The sequence below is a fragment of the Myotis myotis genome, unplaced genomic scaffold, assembly GCF_014108235.1.
Source record: "Myotis myotis isolate mMyoMyo1 unplaced genomic scaffold, mMyoMyo1.p scaffold_m19_p_7, whole genome shotgun sequence".
NCBI classification, from domain to species: Eukaryota; Metazoa; Chordata; class Mammalia; order Chiroptera; family Vespertilionidae; genus Myotis; species Myotis myotis.
In genome coordinates, this window is record NW_023416379.1 from 77,479,435 (window position 1) to 77,492,582 (window position 13,148).

Here is a 13,148-nt window from a genome sequence, read left to right on the forward strand (position 1 = left end):
GGATGTATGAAGTGCCTTTTAACATCGATATGAAAGCAACTGTGGCTGCAGATACTGATTTCTGAAAATACTGAGTACTGACTCTAGCTATATTTGAATCACAAAAAGAAATCTGAATCTGGTAGGACTGCCAGACACAAACTCTGAAATTCTACTAGTATTGTTACTAGGGAGGTAACGTAGCTTACTTGATGGCTAGCTCTCTCCCAATCTTAGTTCTGGAAAAAGTTAGCTTGGGTTTACATGATCCTCTACTGTTCTTTTAAGAATGAAGATGGCTGTTTGATCTTGTTGAAGTCTTCCAGTGCTGAGAGATTCATTCTTTCTCACTTAATGGATGAGGTTGAAGTGCAGACAGCTCTAGCCTGTGACTGCATATAAAAACCAATGATGAAATGAGGCAGTGATTCCTAAGCCTTTGCTGGCTACCCGGGGACAGTTTATTATTCTGATGTTTAAAAGAGGCCATCCAAATCCAGTTTCTTGAAAGAAACATTTATTTATAACCTCTATGGGTCAAACTGCTTCAAACAAATCCAGAACAGGTTTTCACATTTTGAGCCTTTAGTGTAGACAGTATGCCATGCGTAAAAGAAACACTTATCCAGTACAGCTTTCCCCTGACCACTTGAATAGTAGTGGAACAACCAGGTAGCAGACTGATGTGACAGAAATCTTCTTGAAAAAGGGCATGATTTAAAGCTCATATTAAGGTTTTTCACAACATAAATGTGTTTAAACAACATCTAATATCAACTTCTTAATTTTAAAACAAAACACCCAAGAATGAACTATCCCTTTAAATTAAAAATAATAATAATCAATTTATACTCTTCTTAAAAGAACTCCAACAATGTAAAATAAGTTCCAATTCCAGATATATATATATATGTATGTACATTTATAACTTAGGTGCTCTTTTGCGCTATATGCTTTCATTCATGCAACACTGACAGAGGACTGGGCGCGAGGCTCTACAGGGGCCTCTCTGAGAAAGCAGTGTAGCTCCTCACTCGGCCAAAGAACAAGGGGGTATACATCTTGTCAATCTCAAAAGCAGTGACTGCAGTCTCACCAGTTGACCTAGAAAGAATGCACAAAATTACAAGTTACCAGGAAATTTCAATTCATTTAAAATCCTTGCATATTTCTAGAGGGGAGTTATTTTATATTTTAGCCTTAAGATTTTTTAAATATAGCTCAATAAATTTTAAATATAGGCTCATTGTTGAAAATTTTTAAAATTTAGAAAAGTACCAAAAAGAAGTCCCTCATAATTCTATCACTCAGATACAGCAATACAAAACACTTTTTTCCAGTGTTTCTTCTACACACATCAACCTATCAAGTTTTCCTATTGAGATCACACTCTATTAGTGATCATGCTTTTTTCATTTAACATCATGACATGCATTTCCCAACATCATTAAATACTCTTCAGAAGTCATTTTTAGTGGCTGCATAATATTTCTCTGTCTGCTTGTACCACAATTTACTTAATAATTCCCCTTTTGTTAGAGATATAGGTTGTTTTCAGTACTGGGCAATTAAAAATGTGTTATTTTTTATTATGTCCTTTGGACATGTTCTAAAGAGTAGAATTTCTAAGTCAAAAGCAATAGACATTTTAAGGCTATTGTTAAAATGTAATTTAGAATGAATTATAATCCTAGAATAGAAATTTTTTTTTAATATATTTTATTGAATTTTTACAGAGAGGAAGGGAGAAGGATAGAGAGTTAGAAACATCGATGAAAGAGAAACATCGATCAGCTGCCTCCTGCACGCCTCCTACTGGGGATGTGCCCGCAACCAAGGTACATGCCCTTGACCGGAATCGAACCTGGGACCTTTCAGTCCACAGGCTGATGCTCTACCCACTGAGCCAAACCGGTGAGGGCTCAGTTGCCTTTCAAAAAGTTCTAGAATAGAATTTAATATTTGTATGAGCAACAACATAATTACAGATGGGAGGGAAGGAAAGCAAATGACAAGTTACACTACTACTAGTCTTTTATATTTTTCTCCTCAAAAGGAGAAATAAGCAAAAGCAGAAAGTTCAAGTGCCTTTTTAAATATTACTAGAGGCCCGATGCACGAAATCCATGCAAGAGTAGGACCTCCTTCCTCCAACTGCTGGCACCGGCTTCCCTCTGGCCGCCGGCAGGCACCCAGGACCCAGGCTTCCCTCCCAGCCCCGGCTTTGTCAGGAAGGACATCTGGTCTAATTAGCATCTTACTCTTTTATTAGTATAGATAAGGAAGTCAACGTGAACCTTAGCAGCTACAAACAATGCCTCTTATAATATCTTTCTTTCTCCTTCCTAAAACATGATGCTTTTCATTTCTTTGATTCTACTTCTGGGTTTGGTTTCTTTCTTTGGAAAGAAAAAAATTCCACAGATTACTGAGAGAAACAAAAAAGAGATAAGTGAGAAAAAAGAAAACTTCTGGGACCTTCAAAAATGAGAAATGTGCCCAAAAAGTTTTCAATAAGATGGTCAAGGTTGTGAAGTAGGTTAATTGAAGGTGATCTCAAAACGTGTTCTCTCAGAACTTTGGATTCAACTGGAATGGAAAGCCTTCAGTCACACACCAATATTCTTTCAATTCCAACAGCATCTAACTTCAATAGCCACATGAACTGATATTTTATTAATTCCTTTTTAAAATGTCTGTACTGTTCCTTTCTCATACATACTCTCTGCTCATTAATGATTTCTTACAGGTAAATCCTAACTCAAGGGTCCAAGATGGCAGTATAGGAGGATGCTTGACCTTGCCTCCTCCCAAGAACATATCAACTGAATACTTTTAATTAACAATTCTCCTGAAAGACAACTGAGGGGCAACTGAACAGCTTCTGCACAACAAACAAGAGAGAGAGACGGCAGAGAGAAAGTTGGGGAACCAACTCTGGGAACTGAGGAAACCATCAGGCCTGGAACAAGGGGTGACTGCCATAGTGTGGGTATAGGGGGCCTCTTTGCAGGCCAGAAGGGAGTGGCATGACATATTCAAGGTATGAAAATCAAGGACCTACAACCAAGATTACTCTACCCACTAAGGCTGTCATTTAGAATCAAAGGAGATATAAATAGCTTCCTAGACAAGAAAAAGCTAAAGGAGTTCATCACCACCAAACCAGCATAACAAATGTTAAAAGGACTTCTTTAAGAAAAACAAATATGAATAATAAAATGGCAATAACTACATAACTATAACTATCAATAATTACTTTAAATGTAAATGGATTAAACATTCCACTCAAAAGACATAGGGTGACTGAATGGATAAGAAAACAATGCTGTCTATAAGAGACCTACACAGACTGAAAGTACAGGACAGAAAAATATTTCACACAAATGGAAACAATAACAAAAAGCTGAAGTAGCAATAGTTATATCAGACAAAACAGACTTTAAAACAAAGGCTGTAACAAGAGACAAAGACTCAGCAATTCTACTTTTGAGTGTTTTACCTGAAGAGAAACATTAATTCAAAGAGAAATATCTACCCCTATGTTCACTACAGCATTATTTACAACTGCCAAGATTTGGAAGCAACCTAAGTGTCCATAGATAGACAAATGTATAAAGATATGGCATATATATATGCATATACACACACACACATACATATATATATATGTGTGTGTGTGTGTGTGTATATATATATATATAATGGAATATTACTCAGCCATAAAAAAGATATCTTACCTGCGTTGGGCAGCTGCCCCCTAGTGGTCAGTGCACTCCCACAGGCAACCTCCCGCGGTCCCTCCCCAAAACCAGCCAGCCCCAATTGGGACTGGGCAAGATGGCCCCAATGGGCACTGACTGGCCACTAGGCCAAGGGACCCCACCCGTGCATGAATTAGTGTACCGGCTTCTAGTATAAAATAAAATGTAAAAAATAAAAATCCTAACTCAGTGGTTGGCAAACTGCGGCTCACGAGCCACATGCAGCTCTTTGGTCCCTTGAGTGTGGCTCTTCCACAAAATACCACCTGCGGGCGCACGTACAGTGTGATTGAAACTTCATGGCCCATGCGCAGAAGTCGGTTTTCGGCCTGGACGAGTCTATTTTGAAGAAGTGGGGGTACGTTCGCTGAGGACCCCTCAGATTGAGGATGTTTTTAGCAAAGGCCAGCTCAGGAGTACCCTAATTAGGTTAATAACAATGTACCTACCTATATAGTTTAAGTTTAAAAAATTTGGCTCTCAAAAGAAATTTCAGTCGTTGTACTGTTGATATTTGGCTCTGTTGATTAATGAGTTTGCCGACCACTGTCCTAACTCATAGAACAAAGAACTTTATATATAAGAACTAATAGATTTGGCTTTGGAATACAAGAGATCTTTTTAGCAGACTTATTTAAATTAGTGTATAATCCCTGAGGATAAACCAAATGGAAATAAAGTAAAAAATGGTAAGACAAACATGGGAGAAGAAAAAAATCTGATGTTGTAAAACTGCCCTGAATAAGTCGACACATGAAGAGCTTAAAATGACTATCGTTTTACTCATGGAATGCCACTCTCATTTCCAAAGCAGTGGTGCCCAGCCACGTTCCACTGGCACTGTGAGCTACGGGCTCCACTGCCTGGCCCACTTTCAGTTCCAGTTTTTTTCTTTTTGGCCACTTTCTGGGTTTGCAGAATAATATTATCCTCTGCTTCCACAATATTAACTCAGGTTAACATCATGTGTGAGTTTCCTAAGCCTGACATGAAGTACACATTTATTCCGTAACCTTGGTATTTTTATTACATTCACCTACTTGTATGTAACGTGACAAGAATGATGTATCCAGATGAGTTTGTTGAACCTCTGGTGGCCAGTGGAACACAGCTGTAGTCCTACATGAAAACTCTGATCTGCTTCTTGGACAGGGACACGGCGAAAATATCTGTATTTATAGTCAAGTGGTTTCTGTAAAAGAAAAGATGCATGAACTGTAATGAAACCTCACTTCACTGAGATTTCATTATTGGAATATACTGGGTGGGGCAAAAGTAGGCTTACAGTTGTGAGTATGTGAAACACAGAGTTTATTCTTGCATTATTATTTATTCTTGTATTTATATTTCTCCATATGAACTGTAAACCTACTTTTGCCCACCCCTGTATTATGCAAGAATAACATAACATTTGCACATAGTAGAGTTGTTTTGGATATCACATACAAATGTGTGAGTGTCTTGAATAACAAGTTTTTCCCCCCTAATCATCATAATAACCTCATGTACTAAATATGATTGCATTATTGCTATTTAATAGCTAAAAGAATGAAGACCCAGGCAGCTTAAACGAGTTAACACAGCAGTTTCAGATTGGAATTAAGACTTCTACCTCCTATCTCAAAGGCTAGTATTTCCTTCTACTTAAAAACACTTGGGAATTTTTAAAGAGAGAAAATAAGTTGGTGAAGTCTGCAGAAAAAGCATCCTTTTTTTGCAATAATGGTAAAATCGTCAATGGATAAATAAATGTGACAAGCTTCATTAGAATCACACTTCTGCAAATACTGTTGCTAAAAACACAAAAGTATCAACACTACATATGGTTTCATTGTTATCATATTCTGAAGAGAAAACGGGCATTCTACATGGGAGTTCCTAAATTCTTACTAGATAAAACCTAAACAACTAGGATCTCACAAATTCCCCATTTCTGACCTCAGGAAACTCATGGCCAAGGTCACTCACAGCAACTCTGTCCCACAGAAGCTGCCCGATTTCAGGAGCCTACCAGAGCCGGTGGGGAGGAGCCAGCAACAGTTGGCCACAGGGTGATAGGACTAGAACTCACAGAGAACCCTACCCTGTCTCGACACATAATGCTAGAGAAGAAAGGGGGATTCAATACAAGGGAAACTTCTTTCAAATCCTACACCAACTTATAAAAGCAATAGGCTAGTAATTATTATAACTTCCTCACAACTGACTTCATTATGGTTTTTAACCAGGATAAAAAAAATTGCACATGAAGAAAGGTTGTAAAAAATGAAAATGAGGTCCTTGATCTGTTAAGAGTCTAAAGCCCTCTAGAATGTAATAATCCAGCAATCATATTTGCTTGGCATTTTCATTCTTTTGCAAGAATGGGACGAAGGAATTATCTTACATTAGCTTATTTCCCAATAGAAACTGAAATTCTCTATATGAATACCCTTGTGAAAGAATTACTCATTTGCGCTAACTTAGGAAGAAAATCCCCTATGATTCAAAATGAGAAAAGCTAAAAAAATCATATTCTGGTATCATTTTACTAGTTACTTTACAGGACATTTTGGCTTTCCATTTTCACATGTGAAAAACCTAGACCAGCTGGAACCGGTTTGGCTCAGTGGATAGAGCGTCGGCCTGCAGACTGAAGGGTCCCAGGTTCGATTCCGGTCAAGAGCATGTACCTGGGTTGCAGGCACATCCCCGGTGGGAGGTGTGCAGGAGGCAGCTGATCGATGTTTCTCTCTCATTGATGTTTCTAACTCTCTATCTCTCTCCCTTCCTCTCTGTAAAAAATCAATAAAATATATTAAAAAAAAAAAAAAAAAAGAAAAACCTAGACCAGAAAAAAACCATTTGAAGAAAAACAAACAAGCTGATCGAATTAAAAATAACCACATTTTAGAAAACATTCCAGCTCTCTTTAGAGCAGCGGTTCTCAATCTGTGGGTCGTGACCCCTTTGGGGGTCGAACGACCCTCTCACAGGGGTCGCCTAAGACCATCGGAAAACACACATATAATTACATAGTTTTTGTGATTAATCACTATGCTTTAATTATGTTCAATTTTTAACAATGAAATTGGGGGTCACCACAACATGAGGAACTGTATTAAAGGGTTGTGGCATTAGAAAGGTTGAAAACCACTGCTTTAGAGAAATGCTCTAAGTCAACATACATTTTGTATAATAGTATAAATAATGAAACAGTATATTTGACCCTTTCTAATCAAGAATCCTTGAATGAAAAGGTACTCAAAAGTAGCCCTAGCCGGTTTGGCTCAGCGGACAGAGCATCAACCTGCGTACTGAGAGGCCCCAGGTTTGATTCTGGCCAAGGGCACGTACCTCGGTTACAGGCTCCTCCCTGGCCCGGACCCCTTCCTAGCCCTGGCACTGGTTGGGGTGTGTGCAGGAGGCAACCAATCGATGTGTTTCTCTCACATCAATACTTCTCTCTGTCTTTCCCTCTCTCTCCCACTCTCTCTAAAAATCAATGGAAAAATATCCTCAGGTGAGGATTAAAAAAAAAAAAAAAAAGTAAACTGCTACTTCAACCTTGTATACTCACTTCTTCTTTTTTCTTAGTTATCACAGCATATACTTTGGTCTGATTGTCTGTATCCTGTGACAAGCGATAATGGCCCAGTAGAACTGCATCAGTTCTAAAAATAAAAAAATACTTTAAATCTAAGTCTATTAATCAGTTATTACATGTATTTAAGTAATCTAGGAAGTAATGGATTATAAGGTGTTTAAGCAACTTGCTTGAGAAGAATCAGCTAGGATGTGAGCGAACGTAGTTTTCAAGGCCCCAGACACCCACTGAAGTACACTCTCCAGGGGAAAGGTACAGAATTGATCTTTTCCACAAATGCCCACCCAATGACTGTTTGTTAAATCATCCAGTAGTAAGTTAAGGAAACACAGGATTACATTCACCTATACATTCATATAAAATGTGACTTGGATAGAAAACAAGTGTTACAGGAAAACACTACCTGGTATTCCGAGTTCTTAAACGAGGAACAATGGACTGAGGCTCCTCGGGGGTTGTCAACATCATCACATGGCCATCAGGAAAGAATCTTATGTACCTGTGTAACAGAAACAGAACACCAAAAAACACCACACACAAAGTATAAAACTCGTCCTTCTCTACTGGTACCTCAACCTAGCCATAGCTGTGAAACCGAGACGGAACTACCACGGGCCAAAGGACTGGCAAAACATCATTAAAACATGACTGACAACCTGTGAGGCCAGCGACAAAGAACAAAAGGCATTTTATTATCTTCCTTCTAGGGAACTGTTGAACTTTTAGTTTCCCTCACTGAATACAAAAATTAGATTAAATAATACTCTATTAAAGATCTGTATGTTTTTTCCTAAAACACTAAGGTCTAACAGAAATGGAATCTCACAATACACAGTAGTTCACATATCTACTTATTTCTCACAGTATTAGCTGATGAACAAAAAGGCTGAATAAGAGCACAAGCTATTGGAAACGGCAAATGAGTACACCAAGGTCAAGAGATAAGAACTCTAACATGTAAAATGATTCTTAGATTTAGAGGCTAGGAGGTTTTAAATTTGTAGTACCCCATTGGTTCTTTTGAGTACAATTCTTAATAAAATAGTTGATAAAAATACTGAGGGCTGTCTTGTGGATAAATGCAAAAGCTACCGAGAAGAGATGTCCAATAACTAATGAATGAATACTCGGAGAGAGAGAATTTTTCACTCACTCAGTTTACTACAGTTGTACCTGTAATATTCCACTTGGTGCCAGGCTCTATAGAAACCATCAAGAGACTGTTCCCCTTGACGAATATATGTGGTTTTACTGATATATACGCCTATAAAAAAGAAACATTATTTTAAAGAACTAGGAACATAATAAATTTAAACATTTTAAAAATAAAATCATATAGCACATTTCCAGCTTCATTTTTATTGTCGTTTCCTTTAAATATGCTCATAATACTTAGGTCTGTTAGAGAAAACTAAGACTGGGTATTTATCAAAGTCAACGTGACAAATCTCTATTTCTCTTGAGTTCCAAAGGGTTCAACTTACCATCAAACCGAACACGGGGCCTTTCTAGAAACATCTCTCTCCAGGATGTGTATGGAACAAGTTTAATACAGCTTCTGCCCCAAACTTTCAAGCAGGCCAAACGCCATATTTCAGGGTCTCTAAGTAATAAAAGTACAACATCAATATATGTAAAAGGCTAAGTCCCTATATGCAGAAATGGTCCTGCTACCAGCCATTTTCTATTCAGCAAGTATTTGCTGAGTGCCTGCTAGGCATAGTCCTGGGTCTGGATATAGATTGGTGGAAAAAGGCCCTGCTCTTTTACTGTTGGGAAAGCAAGAAAACAAAGTTTCAAGTAATGTGCTCAGTGCAAAAACAAAGCAAGCAGGGTGAATAGACAAAGAAGTCATGGTGGGAAAATAAAGACTATTTTAGATACAGTGGCTGAGAGAGGCCTCTCTGGGAGGTGATGAAGAATACCCTGGGCAGAAACTGTAGCAAGTGTAAGACCCTCAGGTAAGTGTGTAGCTGGTATGCTCTAACAAGGAGCAAAAAAGGCTACATGGTTGCAGCAAAGTGAGCACCGTGAAGTATAGACTACATAATTTCAGGGGTAGTCAGGGGCAGGTGAGGTCCTAGTTTACAGGTGGGAGTGTCTATTAAGTAAGATAGAGGTTATCTACCCACTTTCACCACTCCTGTTCGACACAGTTCTGGAAGTGCTAGCCATTGCAATTAGATAAGAAGAAATAAAAGGCATCCAAATTGGAAAAGAAAACGTAAAACTGTCCTTATTCACAGATGACATGATACTATACATAGAAAACCCTAAAGACACCATCAAAAAATTATTAGACTTAATAAATGAATTTGGCAATGTAGCAGGACACAAAATTAACGCCAAGAAATATATGGCATTTTTATACACCAAATAAGAGCCCAGCGCACAATTCGAAATTGCGCGGCGCTGCCCACCCTCCGGTCCGGCCCTGCCTCCCTCTCTGGCCCTTGAAGCAGCTGCGGCAGCTACTGATCAGGCCCTCCCCCAGCACAGGCGCGCGGAGGCCCCTGCCAACCTGCCCCCAACGCTGCCGCACAACCTCCTATCCAGTCGACCCATTAAGGCGTCCTGGTTAATTAGCATATTTCTCTATTTTTTTAAATATATATTTAGATAGATAGATAGATAGATAGATAGATAGATAGATAGACAGATATAGATATAGAGAACTTACAGAAAGATTTTTAAAAATCCCATTTACCATGGCACCAAAAAAATTAAGATACCTAGGAATAAACTTAACTAAGGAGGTAAAAGTCCTGTACTCGGAAAATTACAGGACACTGAAAAAAGAGATAGAGGAAGACAAACAGATGGAAGAACATTCCGTGTTCATGGAATGTTAGAATCAACATCATTAAAATGTCCATACTACCTAAAGCAATCTAGATTCAATGCACTCCCCATTAAGATACCAACAGCATATTTCACAGACCTAAAACGAACTCTCCAAAAATTTATCTGGAATAAAAAAAGACCCTGAATAGCTGCAGCTATCCTGAGAAAGAAGAACAAAGTAGGAGGGATCTCAATACCAGATATTAAGCTGTATTACAAAGCCACTGTTCTCAAAACTGCCTGGTACTGGCACAAGAACAGACCAATGGAACAGAAGAGAGAACCCAGAAATCGCTCAATTAGTAAACCATAAAAATCTTAGGGGGATCCACAGGCAGCAAAATCTCAGACATATGCCGAAGCAATATCTTCATTGATACAGCTCCTAGGGCAATGGAAAACAAAGAGAAAATAAACAACCGGGACTACATCAAAATAAAAAGCTTCTGCACAGCAAAAGAAACCATAAGCAAAACAACAAGAAAGCCCACGACATGGGAGAACGTATTTGCCAATGTTATCACCAATAAGGGTTTAATCTCCAACATTTACAGGGAACTCATACAACTTAACAAAAGGAAGATAAACAACCCAATCAAAAAATGGGCAACAGATATAAGTAGATACTTTTTGAAAGAGGACATAAGGAAGGCCAAGAGACATATGAAAACATGCTCAAAGTCACTAATCATCCAAGAGATGCAAATCAAAACAACAATGAGGTACCATCTCACACCTGTCAGAATGGCTATCATCAACAAATCAACAAACAACAAGTGCTGATCAGGATGTGGAGAAAAAGGAACCCTCGTGCACTGCTGGTGGGAATGCAGACTGTTGCAGCCACTGTGGAGAACAGTATGGAGTTTCCTCAAAAAACTAAAAATGGAACTCCCATTTGATCCAGTGATCCCACTTCTAGAAATATATCCTAAGAAACTAGAAACACCAACCAGAAAGGATATATGCACCCCTATGTTCATAGCAGCACAATTTACCATAGCTAAGATTTGGAAACAACCTAAGTGCCTATCAGCAGATGAGTGGATTAGAAAACAGTGGTACATCTACACAATGGAATACTACACTTCGATAAAAAAGAAGGCATTCTTACCATTTGCAACAGCATGGATGAAACTGGAGAACATTATGCTAAGGGAAATAAGCCAGTCAGAGAAAGATAAATATCACATGATCTCACTCATTTGTGTAATATAATGAACAACATAAACTGATGAACAAAAACAGACCCAGAGACAGAGAAGCATCAATCAGACTGCCAAATCTCAGAGGGAAGGTAGGGGAGGGTGGGGGTAAGGAGGAGAGATCAACCGAAGGACTTGTATGCATGCATATAAGCCTAACCAATGGACACAGACACCAGGGTGGTGAGGGCAAGAGTGGGGGGTGGAGGGTGAGGGGGCAATGGGGGGATAAGGACACATATGTAATACCTAATCAATAAAGAAAAAAAAATGATAAAGGTCATTGCAGGGTTTTGAGCATGACTTCTGCTTTTAAAAGATGACTCTGGGAGAGGTCCAAAATGGTGGTGGCATTAGAGAATGCTGAACCCACCCCCTCTGATAAGCAAACTCAAATAAACACATATATAGTGAGCAATTACTCCTGCATGACAACTGAGGGCTGAGTGAACAGCTTCTGAACATGAGCAAAGAAAGGCGAACAAAGAAGACTGGGAAACCACAGGAGCCCTCTGGGAGCTGAGGGAACGCCTCTGAGCTGGAGGAGCTGGTGGGCGCCATTGCTTACGTCCCCCTCCACTTCAACAGGGGCTTTACTTGGGTGCTTGGGCTCACCTGCAAGATCACCACAGTGAGTTCCCAGCTACATTGCCCAGGGCCTTTTGCCTCCAAATAAAAGAAGCCAACAGGGATATCAGCATCACATGCACCTTCTGGCCTCTCTGCAGGGAGCCCTCCAAACTCTCAAGCCAACACTGCCAGTGCTGCATGCACCTGACCCACTCCAACCAGCTTCTTAAAACTACCTGGCAATAAAGCCTCACCGGTATCATTCTACACCAAACAACATGAGAGACTGTACAGAGAAGGCTGGGGGGCCACAGGACCTCCCTGGGTGGGAGGTGCCAGTAAGCGACATTGTTTATGTCCCCCTTCCATAGGGAGGGCGGGGGGCTCTCTCCAGGTGCTCTGGCCTATCTGCAAGGTCACTGCAGCACGTTCCCAGACACCTCACCCAAGCCCATTTTGCCCCTGAATGAGGGAGCAAGCAGGATCAACAGGGCATTACTACCTGCATTTGACCTCCCCACCCAGAGCATCTCCAACTTGGTAGACCAGTGCCGTGAAAACCTTAGCACCTACTCAGCACCCTAGTAGCCTGCCAAAACCACCCGGCACACAGATCCTATACAGAGGCCATTTCTACATAAAGCCACTTTTCCGAGACTGGAAGAAATAGCTATTATGTCTAATTCACATAAGCAAACATCGAAAGTCAAAATGACAAACGGAATCTCTCTCAAATAAAGGAAAAAGAAAATTCTCCAGAAAAAAAAGCTCTAAGGAAATGAAGACAAGTAATTTGCCTTATAAAGAATTTTTTTTAAATAGTCATAAGGATGCTCACCAAACTTGAGTGTGGAATAAAGGAACTCAGGGGGAACTTTGTTTTTTGTTTTTTTTTGTAATATATTTTATTGATTTTTTACAGAAAGGAAGGGGGAGGGATAGAGAGTTAGAAACATCGATGAGAGAGAAACATCATCGATCAGCTACCTCCTGCACACGCCCTATTGGGTATGTGCCTGCAGCCAAGGTACATGCCCTTGACCAGAGTCGAACCTGGACACTCTATCCACTGAGCCAAACCGGTTAGGGCTCAGGGGGAACTTTTATAAAGAGAAGGTATAATAAACAGGCAGACCTGAAGAATACAAATGGCATAAAAAAAACCATGAAGGAATCAACAGCAGATTACATGATACAGAA

General features: G+C 39.6%; 1 protein-coding gene across 2 annotated transcripts in view; it reads right to left on the reverse strand.

Moving 5' to 3' along the window:
- Positions 1–479: 479 nt before the first annotated feature.
- The window catches only part of FBXO9 (F-box protein 9), a 31,532-nt gene continuing 18,863 nt past the window's right edge, over positions 480–13,148 (reverse strand). For both annotated transcript variants that reach the window (XM_036317140.1, XM_036317141.1), the window contains 6 exons: positions 8,814–8,932; positions 8,503–8,593; positions 7,733–7,828; positions 7,303–7,396; positions 4,784–4,935; positions 480–1,083 (listed from right to left, as the gene is read on the reverse strand). In XM_036317140.1, the coding sequence (XP_036173033.1) occupies positions 975–1,083; positions 4,784–4,935; positions 7,303–7,396; positions 7,733–7,828; positions 8,503–8,593; positions 8,814–8,932 (661 nt within the window). In that variant the 3' untranslated portion in view covers positions 480–974. The remainder of the gene's footprint in view (positions 1,084–4,783; positions 4,936–7,302; positions 7,397–7,732; positions 7,829–8,502; positions 8,594–8,813; positions 8,933–13,148) is intronic.